Genomic DNA, 23,764 nt, shown 5'->3' on the forward strand with positions numbered 1-23,764 from the left:
CAATTACTATTTGTCAATAAATAAAATAAAAAATAAATAAAAACAATGCTTAAAAATTGACTTTCAAAAGTAGTTTGAGGAATTACAGGAAAACTTTCACACAAAGATCTCTAGTGTCTTATTCAGTCTCTTAATTTTGGTTAGGAAAAGGATACAATGAATACCTGAGTCAATTTCCTGGATTAGAATGACAGAAAAAAAGATCACATTGGGTAACATTGGCATTCCCAAGGGTCTAGCATGAACTTACTGGGTTCTAAGAATTTATTATTTTTATCATATGTCATTACACAGCTATCAGAATTAATCTCATGGGCAATTACACTTGCAAAGAAAACATTCACTTTCACAATTAGGTATATCTAAGCTAAAATATATATTGCAATTAATATATATGTCTTTGAATAAATTCAAAGAACTTTTCCTTGAGAAACAAAACTAGCATTGATACCAGAACTCTGATTTTGGTGAGGGAATAATAAAGAAGTATAGGGAAGAAAGAGAAGAGTGACATGTCCAAATCTCCAAAAGGGTCACAGTATTAATTGGGATACTAACACTTCAGATATATGAATAGCAGTGATAAGTAAGTAAATTTTATCAATTATTTTCCTTAAATTTAAGAATTTTTAGCTGCAAAACTGATTTCCTGGAGCTTATAGTTTAGTTGCATTTTTTTTCTTTTTTTTACAATAAGCTTGACATTTCTTCTTTGTCCTCTGCCTTCCCTAAGTGAGGATGACTTGGATGCCTCATCAAACAAGCTAAAGAAAACCTGAGGCCATCCAAATGTTCCCTGCTAGCCTAAAAATGAAGATCAGTTAGCCCCCTTGTCTGGGCAGCTGACTACATCTAGATGAGAATCAAGAACATCACTGTGTCCTCTCTAAAGGAGAGCACCAGAAGATTATACCTGAAAAATGAGAATGAAATGCAACTGCAGCTAGCCTTTATGTGACCAGGAGCTTTTCATTTGAGGAGAAACTATTTGCAATTTGCAATTTCCTAGAAGATACACTGGTATTATTTAAAATTCATAATAACCGAATCCTTTAGAAACCACATGTCTATATCTCCATTTTCAAGGCACAAGCAAAACCATTTAATATTATCAAAGTTGGAACCTGAATTGATATCCTTCCTCTCCATGAGGTGTAAAACAAATGTACAGCTTTCTCTATTCCTACGCGGATTTCTTTACATTTTCTTTTTCTTTATTTATGTGTAATTTGTTTTGAGAAAGTATTACATGACAATATTGATTCACTGTTTAAGTCCTAAAAGTATTGCCACTGCTTAAAAAAATTGTAAATAAAAAGAAATCAAACACAGATAGGAGAGCACTGTGCTAAAAAAGAGTGTAGAACCACTTTGCTCTGAAAGACACATTTTGTTGGTGATATTCATTACAGCTGGCTTTTCAAAATTAAGTTTCATCTATTTATTACTTGAGAGATAAGAGAATTGCAATCTTCTGGCTCACTCTCAAAATGCTGCTTCACTCTGAAAATGTCCATAAGTAGCAGAGTAAGGGCAGGTTGAAGCTGAGACCCAGGAATTCAGTCCAAGTCTCCCGTGTTGGTAGCAGGGTCCCAACCACCTCAGCCTTGACCTTCTTTCTCCCATAATGTGCATTATAAGGAAGTCAGAATCAAGAGCAAAGCCAGGATTCACATTTAGGAACTATGGCATGAGATAGCCAGTTTTTCACTTAGAGATAATATACCACCAGGAGTTTACTACATTTTTCATCATCATAATGTGATTTCCTAAAATTTTTTTGTTGGTGATAAAAAATTATGTTTCAGCATACAGAAAACTGTTACATTTCACTTTTCCTAAAAGGGAACAATGCTTAAGCAAAAAAAAAAAAAAATTATTAAGAAAAGTCAAAGGAGGTAAGAAAATGATTTTCAAAGCTGAACTAAATGCCTACATGATTTGTTCTTTGCATTTGAATTTGGCTACATTTTAAAAGAGCTCAAGTCTTCATTGTTCAAAAACAGGCTTTATGTTCACTTTTCAAAGAACATTTATAACTTGGATTCAGCTAATTTACTCCATTATGGCTCACCTTTTCCCTTGGCAACACCACCTGCCATGTTTAAGTACAAAGAGAATATTAAAATACTATACTGTATTCCTGTAGAATGAATTTTGACACAGATGTCTATGTAATATTGCTTGGAAATCAATGTACAGATAATTTTACACAGACTTCACCTTTAAGATTTTTCTCTGATCTCAAGTCAAAAAACATGTAGATAAGTATATGGAAATTTACTACAAATATTTCCCAAGCACTGAAATATTTCCTCAATTAAGTTTAAATTCAAATAGGCACGTTGGCTTTTAACTACAAACATGAAAATATAGTTAACTATGAGTCTTAACTCACATTTAAGGAATGCTTTTCAGAAGTGAAGGTAAATAATATTGAAATATTTCTTCCTATGTCAAAGAATTCTTGTGGTGTGAACCAGAATGTCAATTTTGTTTCATGCTGGGGGGCAGGGCTCAAACTTAAGAAGTGAAAAAAAAAATTTTTTTTTTGACAGGCAGAGTTAGACAGTGAGAGAAAGAGACAGGGAGAAAGGTCTTCCGTCTTCCGTCTTCCTTCCTTTGGTTCACCCTCCCAAATGACCGCTATGGCCAGCACGCTGCTGTCGGTGTGCCGCGCTGATTCGGAGCCAGGAGCCAGGTGCTAACTCCTGGTCTCCCATGCGGGTGCAGGGCCCAAGGACTTGGGCCATCCTCCACTGCCTTTCTGGGCACAGCAGAGAGCTGGACTGGAAGAGGAGCAACTGGGACAGAATCCGGCACCCCGACCAGGACTAAAACCCCGGGGTACTGGCGCCGCAGGCGGAGGATTAGCCTAGTGAGCCGAGGCGCTGGCCAAGAAGTAAAAAATATTTACTGAGATCTTCTTCCTGAGGCAGTGCTGAGCTATTAAATGAAGATAAATAGAAAATCTAACAAACATCTGGATAGAAGAAATGGTAGGATTTGGGAAAGGAAAAATAGGAAGAGAGACTCAAATAGAGTGCATGGAGTGGACCAGAGAGAACCAGAAATCTCTGGGTCTGAAAGCAGGAATTTTGTGGTGGATAGACAATGGAACAAAAAAATATCAAGGAGAAAGCAAATAGTGTAATGCGCTGGTCTCTTGAAAGTGAAAGGAAGACTTCATCAAAAGAACAAGTTAAAGATGAAAGAATTAAAGGGCATGGTAATTGCATGTGAGGTATCTGGACAAGAGATGCCAGAGTATGCAAAAGAAAAGTGAGCAAGACATTTCAAGCAAGAAAAAAGTAGAACCTCTCTCTTTGTGTGTACTTACTCATTCACAACCTGAATTGACACATAACATTTTCTCATTCCATCACATCATCACTCTATTGCTATTACCCACCCAATTTTTTAAATTGTTTTACCACTGACTGATGCATTCCCTAGTTCACCCCTCTATGGCTAATACACTTAGGAACTTTATGACACATTTTGATGATGCTGTAAATATCTCAGTTCACAGTTGCTCATTTTTATTGTTCCAGGGACCTATATCTCTTTTTTGTGTCTGCCTCGCATAAGACAGACCATGTATTAACCCTAATTGACAAATGAAAATAGTCTATTTCTAATTTTACTGATTCTGAAATCATCCTCTTTTATAGGGCAGTCTTTGTCTTTTATAGCTGTTGAACTTTATCTCTCTACACTTATCCTAGTCTCCGCTCCTCGTTTCCCATGGTTCTGTTACTAATTTCCAAGCCTCACATATTGACTCCTAACTCACAAGTAAGCCCTTACAACCGCCAATTTTGTCTCCTCTCACAAGCTGAGAGCCAGAATTGTGGGAAAGTTATAATTCCACAGGGTGGCCCTTATCCAGTGGATGACTTTGAGAGCCTGAAAACCAAGTTCCCTTGATTTGAGGTGAAATTTAAACTCCAGATTTCCCCCAAAAAATCATTCAGAGTCCTGGAGTTTGCTCAAAATGGAACACTTGCTGAAGCTCTTCTTTCTCATAACACTCTTTCATTTCTTGAAGGGAATTTTCACTACAAGATTTGCTGCTAGAACACTTAAAGTAAAGCACAAATCTTGTCTGTCTGCTTTCTAATATTTTCCAATTTCATCTTGCTGCTTTTTCCTTGTCGAAGTGTCACCTATACTGCCCGGAGTTTGTCTCCTCCTGGCTATAATTTTTACCCTCTTCCTACCCACCAGCTTCTTCCCTATGAATATGTGCAGGACCCCTCATTCACATATGAAGAAAACTCTCCCATACAATATTATCTTCTCTTCTTACTCCCTAGACTTATCTCTTTTCTTCACGGCTTGAATTTATGTCAATATAGTCTATGCATGCAAGCTATACTCCCTGACCATCTTTTTCCTTTATATTTGACTTCTGACTATAGCAGCCTCCTCAAATTGATAACAAGAAATATCTGATCATCATCTGCATGTTTTGTTCTCTACTTTTCTCTTCTCTGACCTCTTTGTGGCACACACTTTTCCTAAAATTCTCTTCTCTTTATTCTTCCATGATACAGCAACTTTCTTTTTTTTATTTTTGCTGGCAATTTTTTTTTAACTTTTATTTAGTAAATATAAATTTCCAAAGTACAGTTTATGGATTACAATGGCTTTCCCCCACCATAATTTCCCTCCCATCTCCCAGTCCCTCTCCCATTCCATTCACATCAAGATTCATTTTCAATTATCTTTATATACAGAAGATCTATTTAGTATATATTAAGTAAAGATTTCATCAGTTTGCACCCACGCAGAAACACAAAGTGTAAAATACTGTTTCAGTACTAGTTATAGCATTATGCAGCAACTTTCTGAGGACTCAAAACCAATTAATCTCCCTGTTCACATTTTTCTTACTCCCTCCCTCAACCACTTCTCCACCTAACCAGAAACATTCTTCATGTTTATCCATAGATATCCTTTCCCTATGCTCTTTCTTGGATGATCTCGCTTTTTATCATGGTTTATTCTAGCATCTGAACTCTGTTGGAATATGTAAGAAGTGACATTATAGTTCTCCAACTACTGATTCCTCTATGCTTCAATGAGTGTTTTCCACACTGCTGTTTTAAGGAAAAAAAAATAAATTCTCTGTCAGTTATCATTGAATGAACAGTATACCATTCTTAATTAAGATTTATTTTCAAAGAGAAAACACTAAATCTTTCTAAATGCAATCTTAAATCTCACATGCATTTTAACATTATCTTCCCTTTCTCAAATTGTGTCAAATTGTGACCTGTTTTCTCTCTCTCTCTCTCTCTCTCTCTCTTTTTTTTTTTTTTTTTTTGACAGGCAGAGTTAAACAGTGAGAGAGACAAAGGTCTTCCTTTTTCCGTTGGCTCACCCCCCAAGTGGCCTCTATGGCGCTCCGCCAATCCAAAGCCAGGAGCCAGGTGCTTCCTCCTGGTCTCCCATGCGGGTGCAGGGCCAAAGGCCCTGGGCCATTCTCCACGGTACTCCCAGGCCACAGCAGAGAGCTGGACTGGAAGAGGAGCAACCAGGACAGAATCCCTGAGCCCCTGAGCGGGACTAGAACCCAGGGTGCTGGCACCACAGGTGGAGGATTAGCCTCGTGAGCCATGGCACTGGCCCGAGCTGTTTTATCTTGAAATGGGAAGTATATTGGAAAAGAAAGAGAATTACTACAATCACTAGGAATTCTACAATGTCAATAAACTCATACTTCTGATCTTACCTTACAACAGTTTGTTTGGGGCCAAAGAAAAGGCTTAGGAGAAAGAGGACAGAGCTGATTTGATTTCACTTATAAACTCGAGATGGTGTCAGCACAGCAATTTCTTTAAAAAGTAAGGAACCCTTATGTCTATTTTATTGCTGCAAGTTATTGTCCAGTCACATCATCTACATATGTGTCCTAAGCTGTAGTCTTGTTAATGGTCTTTGCTTTACCACTACCAATTCTTGGATTATGCTATTTTTCTTTATAGAATATAGCCTTGTTCCATCTCAGATACCTCATTTTTTTTCAAGTCTCCTCCACAAGGCATGTACTAATCATTACTATTGCTGAAACTATCCTTTAATACTTCTCTAGTCATATGCTATCACTGTTTTTCTTTAAGCACAAAGTAACTTTATAGTAGCTACTTGAAAATTTTTCCCTTCCACATCAGATTTGGATGTGATGTTTGAAATAGATTCATTAGTCTTTCCATGCTTGAAAGTGAATCTTACTTTACAAAATGAGACAATTTCTTTACCTGAAATTTTATACTTGATCACACCTGTGGTTTAAACAGAATGTTCACTGTGAAAAGAGATACCATCTTATTCATGTAATCATACTTCACAGTGTGTACCAGTGCCTTTCATCCGTACTAGTATTTTGTCAAGATGTACTGAATTGGAGGCTGAGGAGGTCAAGGAGGGATGATGACATGTTTTGGTTCATAGTACGTAGCACTCAACAAATATTCATTGACTAAATGGACTAAAAAAGTGGAGGACATGAAGGTTCCCTTGCCCAATTCTTTCAACACCATAGAGAAAAGTAGATATAGTTAAATGCTAAGATGGATGTGGAAAGATAAGAGATACTTAAGGAAAAGAAGGTCTGGAATATCAAATTGAAGATGTATACTGAGTTGCAATAACAAATGAAAAAAGAAAATGACAGACTTGCAAGAAGCAGCAAGAGGCTTGTTAAGCTGAATCTATAATAGGCCAGGCCCAAGAGGTTCTGTACAAACAAATGCAGTGTTGGGCTTCTTGCAGATGTGATGGGTTGGAATTCTTATTGGAAAAAACTAAACATGTCCTTCTCATTTATCTATGGAATCATGTGACACTGAATTATATTTGATTCTGAGATTAGAAAATTATTCACCATCAAGAAATTCATTTAATTTTACATATAAATCTATAATTATATATTAATGATTATCAACTATAATTTAAATGAATTTTTAGAACACCATCATATATAGAGGAAAATTTGTATTTTCAAGTTTTCAGTTACGATCTTGGACTTATATAACATTATACCCCCTTCCTTAGTCTTAATATGCAGTGACTAAGTGTATGAGCTTGCAGGGTAGGGAAGAGACCATACATGACAAATCCATTACAACTCAAGACATTGTTATAAACCTCCATACCTAATGTTTTTCCAGTACTTTATCCTATTATTTGTTCTATTTTTCACTTACATCTTTAATCTTTAACTTATTGTTATAATTTTAAATTGAAACTCTTAAAATTATTTCTGCTATGTTTTATATTTTTGTTTATTAAGTTCTATAATATTTAACACCATATATGTATGCCTATTACAGGCGAAACATATATGCATGTAGTTTAGAGATGATTTGATTGTGTTGCCCACAGTCTCAGGTGCTGGAAGCTTGGTCCCAAGTATAGCAAGCTTTGGTGGTGGATCCTTAAGAGCTGGGGCCTAGTGGAAGGTAAACATGTCATCCGAGCTTCACCCTAGGAAGTAATTAATGCTGGTCTTGTGTAGTAAGTTATTGAGAGAGTGAGTGGCTATAATTTCTCCATTTTGTCCTGCTTCCTGTCTGGCCTTGTGACTTCTTCCTTTCACAAGTGCTTCCATCATGATGGTATTCACCGTATTGCAGTGTTATCAGAAGGCCTTTACCAAGAACAAGCAACTGGGTCCTCCTGATTTTAGATTTCAGCTTCCAAAACCATGAACTACATAAACCTCCTTATTTTACACATTACTCAGTCTCAGGTATTTAGTTATAATAAAGAAAACAAAATAGTACATACACACATATAGAATAGCAAATATTTGGAATCTAGAAAAACCCAACTCTGCTATGTCTCAGCTTGAGAGTAATATGCTTGATATTGCAATTGTTTCCTTTTCTGTTTAAATTAAAAAAACACTCTAGGTTTAATGTAAGCCTTTAAACACAGGTAAGAGGGTTCTACTGTTTTGAGCAATATGACATGATATAAGCTACTTATATTTCAGAAGGAATATCATTCTATGGAGCACAAGAGTAGAAAATACCAACCCACAGCTCAGCGATTCTGGCAACAGATGAGTTTGGCTAAGGTTTTGGTGGTAACAATGAAAATTAGGAAAGGTAGGGAAAGTACGAATGTATTTTGAATTCAAATGAAATAGGATTTCCTGACATATTGAAGAAAGAGAGAGAGAAAGAAAAAGACACCAAATAAAATAGCAGATGATTTGGCTAAGCAACTGTCAGAATAGAATTATCATGAATTATGAAGAAGTTATAATTATAAACGAATATTCAGTGTAATTTGGGTCATACTAAGGCTGTAATTCTAAAGGATCATGTTCCAGTTATCTATAGCTGTATAACAAACTACCACAAACTTAGAGGCTTAAAGTAATAACAATTTATTTGCTCAGGAATTTTTAATTTGAGCAGAGCTTGAGAGGTAAGACACTTCTATACATCAACTACAGTGGCAACAATGTTGGAGTGATATAAGAGTTAGCAAACAGTAGGGAAGATAGACCATCTTAAAAGGCTAGTACAAGCTGTTGTGTCTTGCACATGTGTGACTAGGGGATTTTATGTGAGAGTGTGTGATTAGGAGATTTTACATGAGGGATAATCCAAGATCCCCACTGACTTTGAATCTGGCCTGAAGGATTGGCTATGTGCAGGGCACCAACTCAAGTATGTTTGGTGCTCCCCTCCCCTCTATATCACTGGCACCTAAACTCAAACTGCCAAGGAGGAACTCCAACAGGCAGCTAGCTCTGGGAACACCTCAGTTGAGAGTGGATCCCTGCTCCCTGTGACTGTGAGATCCTTGCATGCTATGACTACGGGAATTCTGTGATTGCACAACAGGACATGGAGTGTAGCTGTGTCTCTGAGCAATCACTGTGTCTGGCTTCAGAGGCTCAGAATTCCCTGAGTGCATGAGATGGTCATTGCAGAGGGTTCTGTATTCAAACTGAGGATGGCAGAGACTCATTGTGTGGTTCTTGTGAATGTGTGTGTGGTGTATATAGCCACTGTGTACTAGCCCTGGGCATTCATCACTTTGGCGGAGAGGCAGTGAGGTAGTGATCACACAAGCAGACATAATCATGTCATCCCCCCTACTGTAAACAGGGGAGATCTACCATGCTCAACATGGTTGTCACCCTGGATTCTTATACCATACCCAAGGACTGAACAGAGTGCCATCAACCTTCCCAGAACATGCCTCTGAATATTCATTGAAGGAGCACAGACTTTCCACTAAGCCACAGAGGCATATTTCAAATATAAATTCCATCAGAAGAGAAAACCAACAAGTATTCCCACAAATGCCTAAAAATAAACATAGAAACACAAGAAACATGAACAAGGAACATGTTACTCCCTCAAAGGGACACCAAAACACCTCAATATTAGAATGTGAAGATGAAGAGATTTGAAGAAATGCCTGAAAAGGAATTCAAAAGAATGATCACAGGGTTACTAAAAAAGCAATGAGAAGCAAATTCCTAAGTTAAAGGAATCCATACATGACATGGATTAAAAAAACTCCTGTGAGATACATATTGAAGAGAAATCACCTTGAAATATTAGAAATGAAGAATTAAATATGTCAAATAAGAAATACAGTGGAAAGCCTTAACAACAGACAATCAACAAAGATGCACAATGGAAAGTGAAATGATAGAAAAAAGATACTCAGTGTTAACAGAAAGCAAAAATTATTAGGCATAGCCATCCTAATATCAGACAAAATAGACTTTATCACAAAAACTGTTAAGTGACAAAGAAGGGCACTATGTAATGATTAAGAGATCAATTCAACAGAAAGATGTGACTAAAATAAATGTATATTCACCCAATGTAAGGGAACCTGGCTATTTAAAACAAATGTACATGCATCAAAGGGAGGCATAGACTCCAATACAATAGGGATGGGGAACTTCAACACCATATTTTCATTAATGGACAGATCAACTAGAAAGAAAATAAACAAAGAAACAACAGAGCTAAAGGACCCTATGACCAAATGGACCTAAATGATATCTACAGAACACTTCATCACACAGTTGCAGAATAAGCATTCTTCTAATCAGTTTAAGGAACATTCTCAAGGCAAAAAGCAAGTCTCAGCAAATTAAAAAAAATCTGAAATCAAAACAGGCATCTTTTCTAACCACTACGGAATGACACTGGAAATTGACAACTGAAGAATCTCTAGAAAATATGAAAACACACAAATAATATGCTCCTGAATGAATAGTGAGCCATAAAAGAAATCAAAAGGGAAATAAAAAATTCCCTGGAATGAGTGAAGACAATATTACAACATATCAAAACTTACGGGATACAGAAAAAGCAGTGTTAAGAGGGACGTATATATCAATTAATTCCTACATCAAAAAAAAAAAGGAAAAAAAATTCTACATCAATACATTGGAAGGTCACCAATAAATTAGCTACAAATACACATCAAGGACCTAGAAAACCAACAACAATCTAAACACCAAAATGGTAGGAAGAAATAAATAGTTAAAATTAGAGAATAAACAAAATTGAAACAAAAAACTATACACAGGATCAATATAATGACACTATTCCTAAAAGGAATAGTGATTTTTTTTCTTTTTCTTCTTGATTTGTTGAAGTTTTTACTTAATGGAGAGTTAAGCTCATGGTTATAAAATAAACCAAAAGTATGTCATTGTAAAAATTATAAGAATGAGAAAAGAAGGTGGAGGGAGGGTGGGAGTGTGTTCAGGAGGGAGACTAGGCTGGGATGTATTAATATGCTCCTTAATCTCTATAAATAAAATACATGAAATTTGTTCACCTGTTATAAATATTTTAAAAATAGAGTTAGGGATGGGCATCGTTTCAAGGTTTACCTGTTTGTTCATCATGCTTGGCAACTTGTACTGGCTGTCTGCTAGGCCTTTAGCTACGAAATTTGGTTGGAGTAACCACATGTGTCTTCTTTGTAGGGCTGCTTGGCTTCCTCACAGAAGAATAACTGGTTTGGTTTCTTGGACCATTCCAAGATAATCAAATTGATGTTTTATTTATTTTAATGATCTGCCAAAAGTTACATCACATCAGATGCACTAATATCTCAGGTTTGGTCAGATTCAAGGGTGTGGAAAAAGGGTTCAATCTGAATTCTGGTAAATTTTAATGTCACCTTATTTAAAAAATGCCTATGAAACACCAAACATTGCAATCACCATGAAAAATGCAATCTGTACAGGTTTCTAAATGAAAATGTTCAATATGAAAAATAATTTAAAAATGTAGGGTTTAGGAGTGAGGTCATGTCTAGTTATATACATTGCAGAGCCCTTAACATTTAGATAAAATGAGATCAGAATAGTGCCAGTTGGTTTTCTTTAGCTTCATTATGTCTCTTTGAAAACTTCATTTCTCTATTCTCTTCAAGGTAGGAAACTAATTCTATTATGAAGGAATCTGTAGGATGCACAATTTAATCTTTAGACCTTATAAAAGAGATGGCTAACATTTTTCTGCAATAGCATAGCCAAAATAAGAACTCAAATAATAATCTCATAGCTAGATTCACTTCGCCATCAGCAAAGTATATAGTAAGTAGAAAAAACCTCCCTTTCAGACCAAAGGGAAAGAAAGTTTTAAAGTGAGAATATAATTTTCCTCATGGGCATTGTCTACCTTAGAAAAACTACTACAGAACATGCCTGTGACTATAGACTTGTAGTTCAGGCCACCGAAGATTAGAGATGGGACAAGGGCACTCCCTTGACTTGCATCCTCTGGTCTGCTTTAACACAAACCAGGAGGAAAAGAAAGCTAGGCATCAGAAGCAATGGGTGGCAGGCCTATTACTGGCTGATCTGTACAGTGATCTGCCCTCAAGGAGAACCAACAGGCCAGTCCACTGCAGTGGCTTTCAATGTGGTAAGCCTGGGCTTCAGCAGAAGTCAGCTTGTGAAGAGCCCTGGCAGCTCTGCCAAGAGTTGGATCACTGGAAATGGACCTGCCCTGGAGTCGAAGGATGCCCAGGTCAGAGCCACAGATCTTATTGGCTCTAAGCTGAAAAGCCCTTCACTCAGCCCAACTTCCAAAGTGACCACTGCAGCTGAGGGGATGGTCAAGTAGGGTCAGCAACATTGCAGGCAGAACTGTAAATTTCTTGTTAGAGATGCCCCCTGCCTTTACCTGGCCAGCTCTCCTCCCAGGCCAGCCAAGTAATGAAAGTCAACAGAGTGCCTTCCCCTAGGAGGTTCACACCTCCCTTAGGATATACCCCATGTGAAGAGATAGATAGGTCTGGGCCTCTTAACTTACAAGGCCTAAAGCCCAACAGATTATTATCAAGCCCCTTCTATCAGGTTCTATTTGCCTCTCAATCAGAAAACTTAATTGTAGCTTAGATAGCACCTTTCTTAGCTCCTCTAATAATGACTCTGTCCTTTGTTCTAGGCCCTGTCTAGTGCACTTGGGCCTCATTCCTTTGTAATCATAACCTCTACTCTACCACCAATGACTCTACTCCCAACATGTGTGTACTGATGGTCCTCTTCCCCACTTAATGCTGTATAATTGTTCAAACCTGGTAAATGCCACTCTTAGGATCATTGGTTACTATCCTCACTCTGTCTTTTATGACCTTGTCTAAATATGATCAGAGTCGGCAAACTTGGAAGGCTTCCATAGCCTTGGCAACTCATGACGACAGCCTAGGATGGTTACTGGCGCCATAAACTAGAGTGTCAATTTGTTGGGTCAACAACAGGAGCCACTGTGCACTTGCTCCTCATGTGGGATCTCTGTCCTTAATGTGCTGTACATTGTGATTTAATGCTATAACTAGTACTCAAACAGTATGTTTCACTTTGTGTTTCTATGTGGGTGCAAACTGTTGAAATCTTTATACTAAATTGATCTTCTGTATATAAGGAGAATTGAAAATGAATCTTGATGCAAATGGAAGGGGAGAGGGAGCGGGAGAGGGGAGGGTTGCGGGTGGGAGGGAAGTTATGGGGGGCGGGAAGCTATTGTAATCCATAAGCTGTACACTGGAAATTTATATTCATTAAATAAAAGTTAAAAAAAAAAATCTGCAAAAAAAAAAAAAAAATCTATCTCCTAAAGAGCAACCTAGAACTAGAAACAGTTAGTTTAGACACCCAGGATACAAGGCAAATTCAAAAATTTGTGGAAAAAAAATTGGAATTAAAAGTTTATTTTGGTATAAAAAAATCCTCAGGAGCGGACCTTTAATCTAGCAGTTAAGATGTATGTATCTCACATCAAAGTACCTGGGTTTGTTTCTTGACACAAGTCCCTGAAGGCAGCTTGCTGCTAAAACAGTCCCTGGGAGGCAGCAGTGATGGTCCAAAAGATCTGGTCCCTGACACAAATTTGGGGGGACCTAGATTTAGCTGCTGGCTCCAAGCTTTGGCCTCAGCCATGTTCCAGCCATTATGGTCATTTGCCAAAAAAGTAGGAGAGTTCAGTCATTCTCCCTCTCTCTGTCCTCTTCCTCTCTCTCTCTCTCTCTCTCTCTCTCTCTCCTTAGATATATAAAACTTACTACTTGTTGAATTCTTTATTTAGTGGAGGATTAAGTTTGTGATTATAAAGTCAATTGAATGTATGTCATTCTGGGGCTGGGGCTGTGGCATACTGGATAAAAATTGCTGCCTGCAGTGCAAGCATCCTGTATGGGCACCGGTTAGAGACTGGCTGCTCCACTTCCAATCCAGCTCTATGATATGGCCCGGGAAAGCAGTGGAAGATGGCCCAAGTGCTGAGGCCCCTGCACCCACGTGGGAGACCTGGAAGGAGTTTCTGGCCCCTGGGTTCAGATCGGCCAAACTCTAGCTGTAGCAGCCATTTGGAGAGTACACTAGTAGATGAAAGAACTCTCTCTCTTTTTTTCTTTAATTTGTTTTTTAAGGAATACAAATTTCCTAAGTACAACTTTAGGAATATATTTATTCTTCCCATCCTATCAGACCTCCCACGCATACTCTCAACTCTCCTCCTCTCCCCTTGCCAGTCCCATTCTCCATTAAGATTCACTTTTAATTAACTTTGTACACAGAAGACCAACTCTATAATAAGTAAAGATTTCAACAATTTGCAACACACAGAAAAAAACTGTTTGAGAAATGATTTTACAATTAACTCTCAATACACTCATTGAGGACACAGGTCCTATATTGAGAGCTAGTGCACAGTGACTCTTGTTGTTAACAATTAACACTCTTATGTGTGAAATCAGTGACCACTTTCTTTCTCTCTCTTTCTGCCTCTACTTTTCTGTAACTCTGCCTTTATTTAAAAAAATAATTATCACAAAAGAAAGTATGTCATTTCAAAAATTTAAAGAAAAATAACAAAAGGAAGGAGGAACAGGAATTATAAATTTCTTCTTAAAACTGTGTATATAAAATACATGAAATCTGTACCCTTAATGGAAAAAATAATTTTACAAAATTTCTTTTGAAATCCACACACAGTTTTTTCATACTATGTATTGCCCATGAACTTTTGAAGACCCCTTGTGTATTCTTTGGTTGGAGATTTTACCCTACCACTAGATGATGAATTGTAACTTGTCTAAATATGTCAAGATGCTCTCTCATCTTTGGAGAAAGGATGAGAATGTAACCCACTACTGGCTCAGGAAAAACAAAGCACTTACAACTAGCACCTTTATTTCTCAAGTGAAATAATGCAGGCTAGCAAGGAAAAAGTGATTTATCCTAACACACATTCTCCTTAACTGCAAAAATGCTGCCTGATGAAATATCAAATGCTATAACAATGGGGCAAAAACATCAAGCATAAGGTCAAAATATAAGCTTATGGGAAATAGATGTGAAGAAATTTAAAAAAAAAAGGAATTGAGTGATTGAATCAGTGCCAGAAATATTCTACATTCAGAATGCACTTATCCAAGAAAAAAAATATAGTCATAAAATCCTGACATTTATAATGAAATGGATAGAACTTGAGATCATTATGCTAAGTGAAATAAGCCAGAGACAGAAAGACAAATATCACATTTTTCTCTCATATGTGGAAGTTTACACTATAGAGAGAGTATAAAAATAGTGTGAATGTTATATTATTTGATATATAGATAAAAGTATTATCTTCAATGAATTATGACCTCTACATGACAATGCACCATTTATCACACTTTATGATCATTGTCAGGAATGTCAAAGGATATGACACCAGTATTCCTTTTTTAAAGAAAATATATTACATATATATGCATATATATATATATCCAATATCTGCATATGAAGTGAATATGGCAGGATGTTAAAAATTGTTAAATGTTAAAATAAATTTTTAATTGCAAAATAGTAGGAAAAAGGAAATTCATATACTTACCACACTCTAGCCAAATTACATTACTTATAACCTAGAATAATCCTAACACACTTTTTTATGTTTATATTATAATTTTAGCTTTCAGTTGAAATGTGACAAATTTGCATTTTTTCTCTCACTTCTATTAAACTTTGCTTCTTTTTTGTTGTACAAATTGTATAATCTGGCTGTAGAGCACTTGTCAAAAAATGAAACAAGTGCTAATATTGCAAAAAGTATATATAACACTTAACAAATGGGGAAGATTCCAGATTTGATGGAGAGTTGATTTTTGTATGATATATATATATACATATGTATATGTGTGTATGTATATATATATATATATATATATAATTTTATTCTAAATCAGTGTTCCTTAAACTTGTTTCTCACACACTTTTATTCACTACCATGGATTCTCTTTTATTCTTCTCTGAGAGGCGGAGACATTCCATTACATAGAAATATCTTCTCTTTTAAAACTTAAATCAAATCACACCAGTAATGCAAGAAGCAAAAGAGTGAGGAAAAACCAAGGCCTTTAAAACAGGAACACTTCCACATTATTGTTTATGAGAAAGTAGTTATTGGTCACCAGTTATTCTTTAACAGCCACTATACTGAGCACTGCAGATAGAGAAATGGATCAAGCACACATGGCTCTTCTTCTCATAGAGTTAAAGGATAGAGAAGAATAAAGTTATTATCCACTCCAAGGAAAAGTACAGCAATGAGGCAAATGAATATAAATAAATAAATTTTAATGCACACCAATTATTGAAATAAAAGTGTTAGGTGCTTTAGGGTCATAGTATCACCTAATCCGTTCTTAAAGCCTTGGAAGGAAAAATACAATTTAGCACATTACAAATAACGAGAGGATGATTGCAGGTAAAGGGGAGATGTGCAGATTGGGAATAGAAGAGGTTAAGATACATTTTAAAAACATACTAAGAGTATGCTTTTAAAGTCTATAACAGCTTATGAGATCAAATACATACACAGACCCTGATTAAGGGGGACTACATTGGAAATTTTGGACTTTCTACAAAAGGCAATGGAAATTCTTGGAAATGTTTTAAGTAAACATATTTACATATTTAAAAACAAATCACTCCCGCCTTTCTTGAAACCAACTGAAGAGTTACTGTGTATGTTTAAGAGAATAACATAATCTATTAAAGTGGAGGCAATGAAGATGGAGAACTAAATTGATAATAGAATTATTTAGAAGAAAAGAATCAACAAAATCTAGCAGGTTGAATTCACTATGATTTTGTATGTATGCACTTTGTGTGTGTCCATGAAACTTCCCCAATGACCTATGAAGAAAACAAGTAGACAACTTACCTGCAACTCAAGAAAGAGAAAGGAGGAAAATGAAACATAAGAAACTTGGAAAAATGTGTTAATTTGGTAACATTAAACACACAAATTGAAGCTTAGATATATGGGTGAAGAGGTTTGGCTACCAATGGCTATTTCAATCCTTTAACAAATCATTGAATACTTAATTATACAAACAGTTCTAGGACAGAACTCTAAACTGAATATGTGGAAATAAATTTGTGCCCTTATTTGGACTTAGAGGTAAAAGAAATATGCATAATAAATGCAACCTAAACAAATACCTACTAAAATATACATAAACGAAGTGAAATCAAATTTTTTTCTGCTTAGGTAAGGTATTTTGGAGGGTTTTTCCCCAGACATTGTAAATAAAAATAAATATTAATATAGATTTTTTTCAGTAGAACTTAAGAAAATTCACTTGAAAAGCAGAAGATACATGTAAACCTTAAAATTACCCTTTCTCTGGGTGCACAGCTATAGATCTTGGTTGATCCAGGCCTTGAGAAATAATAACATAACGGAAAGAGCCATTGAGTCTTGCAACTTCAATTAAGTTGAATCCATGATCTGTCCAATATATGTTACCTAGGAAAAATGTAGAAATGTTTATAATACAGTTGTGAGAAATAAATTTATTTACTAATCATGGCTAAAACCAAATATCTGAGTAGTCACGTAACTATCAATAAATTATTTTCTTCCTACATTCCTGTTTTAATATGCATGTTCCATAAGAAGAAAGCTGAAAATAAACTAATATGCAAATACTTCCAATCCTAATCTCACCTACCTGTGGTTTAAATCATATAATGCTACACAAATATTAAAAGGTGATTTGAAACTTTCCCTCCCTAAACAAGGTATTTTAACTTTCTACTGACTTCAGGCAAAAGAGAACTTCTAACACTTTTGTTTACCTGCTTTGTGGAGCTCTCAGGAGATCTGGTGGAAGTTAACACCACATAATCTAATTCTACATAAAAACACTCATCCAAAAGCTCAAAAGCATTAGAAAAAGTGGAGCCAAAAGCAAAAAAGACTATTTACCCCTGTGGCTGAGAGTACCAAAAAAAAAGACTCTTGAGTCAGGAACAGAATTTATATGAAGCAATGTGAGTGCCTAACAAAGTAGGTGTGAAACAAAGGGAAAAAGCAACAAATTATACCAGCAATCCAGTCAACAGCTATCCCTTCCACTCTTCCCAAGCCATTGGTAATGATATCTTCTTTCCATGTTTGATCCCTTTTAGCTCGGCTAATTTTATTGAAGCCCATGTCTGTCCAGTAGATGGTATCGTTTTCTATGGAAAGAAAATAAGAAAAATGCTATACATTATAAAAAGTATCAATATATCTACTAGGATCATATTACATCAATATTTACTGAATTATAATCATGGGTGTAGAAGAGTACCAGTATTCTTCAGAATAATTTATTAAACTAAATAGGAGAAATGTATTAAAATAACATGAAAGAGCATACATCTTAAAGTATTTTTAAAGTATTTCATGAAATATTTGTAGAAATGGCCTATTGCAATTTTTACTATTTTTTTTAACTTTCCTACCCATTTCATCTCAATAAATCCTTATACCTGGTGAATATGCAATCTTGTTATCAAATCATATTACTTGGATTGTGATTATTGTTTCTTCACAACTATACTTGAGCCTGAGTCCTCTATCAAAAGATACTATTTAAAATAACCAAATAAATAAAGTCACAAAGTTGAGAGACAATGAAATGAAACTTAAGGACATTCAACTACATCAGGAGTGTTTTAAGCATAAGGTCATTCAAAATGTATAATGCCTGAAAAATGTCTTACCATCCAATTTTTTCTTCTGAGTTACTAAATGGTTTCACAAATGTCAACTATAAACCTCTAACATTATTTTTCAAACATTCATTGTAGAAATGGGCTTACAGATACTTGAGAAATTGCTCTCTGCTATCACAGAGTCTTTAAATAACCATGCTTTTTGAATATTTGAATGAAAAATGTGTCTGAAGACTATAAATGAGATATATGTGCATGCATATGCATAAAGGGTAGTAATTATAGACCAATGATTTTAAATACAGCAACCAGAAAGACGCTGGGGACAAATCATTAAATAATAAATTTGCCATCAACTAGGTAAGTTTTTGTGTTGTGACCTACATGGCCATTCGAAGAACAAATCCTTTAAGACCAATATAATTTCCCCCTGGCACAGTGACAAACTATGGAAATAAAGAAGAGGCAATTAGTATAATGAAGCCATTTATCAGTAAATTTGGGACTTCCATTTCAAATGAAATAGAGTCTGAATTCTTTAATCTATCTGGAAAATGATTCCAAATATCTGCTGTTCTCAACAATGGTTAAGTCAGCTGTACAACTATTTAAGCCAGGGCAGATATATATATATATATATATATATATATATATATATATATATACAATCAATGTATAAAAATAATCGTTATTTTATATAAATCTGATGCATTTTATGTAGAGTATTGTTTCTTCCCAAAATACTGGATCTACATAGCAAACTACATACTTTTTTTTTCCACATGTATATTGAAAAACAATCCTGATACAAGAAATACAAATTTTTGATTTTCTATCTGGGTTTCCTTGTTCTCTTCCCTATGGCAATGAGTTCAGACATGATGGTGTGATGGGTGCCATTTCCAGCCTTTGCTTCTTGAGATAAAAATTTGGGGATTGTCATTTGATACATTTTCTCATACTCCACGTCTAATACATCACCAACTACTGTAAAATTTAACCTGTTACCAAGTATTGGTGGTTCTTTTAAGTTTTCTTTAAAAAAAAAAACCCTATCATCCAAATACCCCTCTTACTCATTCACCATTTATTTATTTATTTATTTATTTATTTATTTATTTGAAAGGCAGTTCAAAAGAGAAGGGTGGGGGAGATATCCATTTTCCACCTGCTTCTTTATTCACACAGTGTCCAAAGGCCAGGTTGGGAGAAGCCAAAGCCCAAAGCAAAGAATTCATCAAAGTCTCCCACATAGGTGGCAGAGGTCCAAATACTAGAGTCATCATTTGCTGCTTTCCCAGGCACATTAGCAGGGAGCTGAATTGGTAGATAGTAGCTTAACTTGCAGCATCATAATGCTGCACCCTGCCTTGAAAGGCACTATTAACTCTCACAATAGCCTCTTTTTTTCTCTGTTTTTCACAGAAATCTTTTAGTTAAGGAATATAAACTTCATGTATTTCATGAGTACAACTTTAGGAACATAGTGACTTTTCTGACTGTGCCCACCCTCCCACACTTCTTCCTTCACCCTCTCCTACTTCCATTCTTATCTTTCACTAAGATCTATTTTCAATTAACTTTATACACATATGATTAACTCTATGACAAGTAAAGAGTTCAACAAATAGTATGAAAACCAAAAACTGTTCCTCAAGTGTGGAGACAAAGGCTGTTCAAAGATATTGCATCTCAAAGTGTCAATTTCACTTCTATAGATCATGTTTTAGGTGCTCTATTAGTCATCACTGATCAGGGAGTATGAATGGCATTTGTCTTTTGGGGCTGGCTTATTTCATGAAGTATGAGGGTTTATAGTTTCATTCATTTTGTTGAAAATGATAGGATTTTATTTTTTTATCCACTGTGTAGTATTCCATGGTGTACATATCCATAATTTCTTTATGCAGTCTTCAGTTGATGGGCATTTGGGTTGATTCCATGTCTTAGCTATTGTGAATTGAGCTGCAATAAATATGGGGGTACAGATAACTCTTTCATTTGCTGATTTCATTTCCCTTGGATACATTCCCAGGAGTGGGATGGTTGAGTCATATGGTAGGTCTCTATTCAGATTTCTGAAGTATCTCCATACTGTCTTCCACAGTGGCTGTACCAGTTTACATTCCCAACAACAGTGGATTAGGGTAGCCTTTTCCACATATCCTCACCAGAGTTTGTTGTTTGTTGATTTCTGTGTGAAATAATTCTATCAGGGGTGAGATGAAACTTCATTGTGGTTTTATTTTACATTACCCTGATGTCTATGATTCTGAGCATTATTTCATGTGTCTGTTGGCCATCTGGTTTTCCTCTTTTGAAAAATGCCTGTTTACCTGGGAAAGCAGTAGAAGATGAGCCAAGACCTTGGGCCCTGCACCCATGTGGGAGACCTGAAGGAGGTTCTTGGCTCCTGGCTTCAGATCAGCACAGCTCTGTCCATTACAGCCAGTTGGGGAGTGAACAATCAGATGGAAGACCTCTCTCTCTCTCTCTGTCTCTCTGTCTCTCTGTCTCTCTCTCTCTCTGCCTCTCTTCTCTCTGTGTAACTCTGACTTTCAAATAAATAAATAAATCTTTAAAAAAAGCCTGCTAAAATCATTTGCCCATTTTCTGACTGAGTTGTTTGTTTTATTGCAGTTGAGTTTCTTGATCTCTTTATATATTCTAGTTAGTAATCTTTTTTCAGTTGAATAGTTTTCAAATAATTTCTCCCATTCTATTGGTTGCCTCTTGATTTTGCTGAGTGTGTATTTTTGCAGTGCAGAAGTTACTCAAATGAATGAAATACTATTTGTCAATTTTGGTATTGATTGCCTGTGCCTCTGGGGTCTTTTCCAGGAAGTATATTATTATGCCAAAATCTTACAGAGTTTCCCCAATGTTCTCTAATAATTTTATGGCATCGGGTCATAGATTTAGGTCTTTAATCCATTTGAGTGGATTTGTGTGTAAGGTGTAAGGTAGGAGTCTTGCTTCCTATTACTGCATAGGGCAATCCAGTTTTCCTAGCATCCTTTGTTGAAGAGACTGTCCTTGCTCCAGGGATTGGCTTTACATCTTGGTCAAAGATAAGTTGATTGTAAGTCATGGGTTGGTTTCTGGCATTTCTATTCTGTTCCATTGGTCAATCCATGAGTTTTTGTACTAGTACCAGGCTGTGTTGATTCTAACTCTCCTGTAGTATGCCTTGAAATCTGGTATTGTGACACCACCACGTTTGTTTTTGTTGTATAAGCTTGCTTTAGCTATTCATGATCTTCTGTGTTTCCACATGAATTTCAGCATCATTTTTTTCTATATCTGAGAAGAATGTCCTTGGTATTTTGATTAGTATCACATTGAATCTGTACATTGCTTTTGGTAGTATGGACATTTTGATGATATTAATTCTTTGAATCCATGAACATGGAAAATTTTTCCATTTTTTGGTGTCTTAATGTGTTTATGCTTTAATGTCTTGTAAGTTTTATTGTAGAGAATTTTGACATGCTTGGTTAAATTTATTCCAAGGTATTTGTGGGTTTTTTGGTAGCTATAGTGAATGAGATTGATCTTAGAAGTTTTTTCTCTGTGGCATTGTCTTTGTATACAAAGCCTACTGATTTTTGTGGGTTGGTTTTATATCTTATCACTTTAAAAAACTCCATTCTGAGCTCCAGTAGTCTCTTAGTGGAGTCTTTTGGATCCTCATATATGTAGTATTATGTCATCTGCCAATAGGAATAGATTGACTTCCTCCTTCCCAATTTGTATCCCTTGGATTCATTTTTCTTGCCTAATGGCTCTGGCTAAAATTTCCATAACTATATTGAATAGTAATTATGAGAGTTGGAATCTTGCCTGGTTCTGGATCTCAGTGGGAAAATTTCCAAAAACTTTTCCTCATTCAATAGGACATTCTCCATGTATTTCTCATAAATTGCCTTGATTTTGTTGAGGAATGTTCCTTCTTTACCCAATTTGCTTAAGGTTTTCATCATGAAATGGTGTTATATTTTATCAAATGCTTTCTCTTCAGCTATTGAAATAATCATATGATGTTTGTTTTTCAATTTGTTAATTCAATGTATCACATTAATTAATTTATGAATGTTGAACCAATCCTGCATATAGATATAAATTCCACTTGGTCCAGGTGAATGATCTGGCTAGGATTTTTTTTAGGAATTTTGCATCTGTGTTCATCAGGGAAATTGGGCTACAGTACTTTTCCTTATGTTATAGGAATTAAGGTGATGTTGGCTTCATAGCAGCAGTTTTGGAATATTCCCTCCCTTTCAATTTTTTGAATAGCTCCAGAAGAATTTGAATTAGTTCTTTTGTAAATGTCTGGTAGAATTCCTCAGTGAAGCCATCTGGTCTAGGGCTTTACTTTGTTGGGAGGGATTTTATTATTGATTCAGTTTCCATATAGGTTATTGGTTTGTTTAGGTTTTCCATATTTTCATGGTTAAGTTTAGGTAGGTTTTATATGTCCAGGAATCTATCCATTTCTTTCAGGTTTCCTGATTTGTTGGCGTACATCTTTTTCTAATAATTTCTGATGATTTATTATATGTCTGTGGTGTCTGTTGTTATATTTCATTTTTCAACTCTAATTTTATTGACTTGGGTCTTCTCCCTCTTTTTTCTTTGATTAGTTGGGCCAATGGTGTGCCAATTTTGTTTATTTTTCAGTAAATCGGCTGTTAATTTTGCTGATGTTTTCTACTTCTTTTGGTTTTAATTTTATTTATTTCATCTCTAATTTTAATTATTTTTTTTCTTCTACTAGTTTCTGGGTTTGGTTTGTTGTTGTTTTTCTATATCCTAGAGATGCATTAACAGTTCATTTATTTGGTGCCTTTCCAATTTCTTGATGTAAGCACCAATTGCTAGAAACTTTTAATATTGCTTTTGCATTTCCCATATGTTTTGATATGTTGTATTGCCATCTTCACTCATTTCTAAACACTTTTTTGAATTCTCCTTTGATTTATTCCATGACCCACTGTTCTTTCAGAAGCATATTGTTCAGTTCCATGTGTTTACATATGTTCTAGAGATTCTTGAGTTGTTGATTTCCAGCTTCATTCTATTGGGTCAGAAATGATGCATGGTATGTATTTCATTTTCTTGAATTTGTTAAGACTTGCTTTATGGCCTAGCATGTGTTCTGTCCTTGAAAAAGTTCCATGCACTGGTAAGAAGAATGTGTATTTTGCAATTGTAGGATGAACAGTTCTGTAGATACCCGTTAGGTCCATTTGATCTATA

General features: G+C 35.6%; 1 protein-coding gene across 1 annotated transcript in view; it reads right to left on the minus strand.

The window, feature by feature from the left end:
• The window catches only part of LRP1B (LDL receptor related protein 1B), a 2,136,850-nt gene that overhangs the window by 539,142 nt on the left and 1,573,944 nt on the right, over nucleotides 1-23,764 (minus strand). Inside the window, exons 36-37 of the mRNA XM_062186250.1 lie at nucleotides 17,891-18,025; nucleotides 17,180-17,309 (exon numbers count right to left, since the gene is read on the minus strand). Of these exons, the coding sequence (XP_062042234.1) occupies nucleotides 17,180-17,309; nucleotides 17,891-18,025 (265 nt within the window). The remainder of the gene's footprint in view (nucleotides 1-17,179; nucleotides 17,310-17,890; nucleotides 18,026-23,764) is intronic.

This window comes from Lepus europaeus, chromosome 1, assembly GCF_033115175.1.
Source record: "Lepus europaeus isolate LE1 chromosome 1, mLepTim1.pri, whole genome shotgun sequence".
In the NCBI taxonomy this organism is placed as follows: Eukaryota; Metazoa; Chordata; class Mammalia; order Lagomorpha; family Leporidae; genus Lepus; species Lepus europaeus.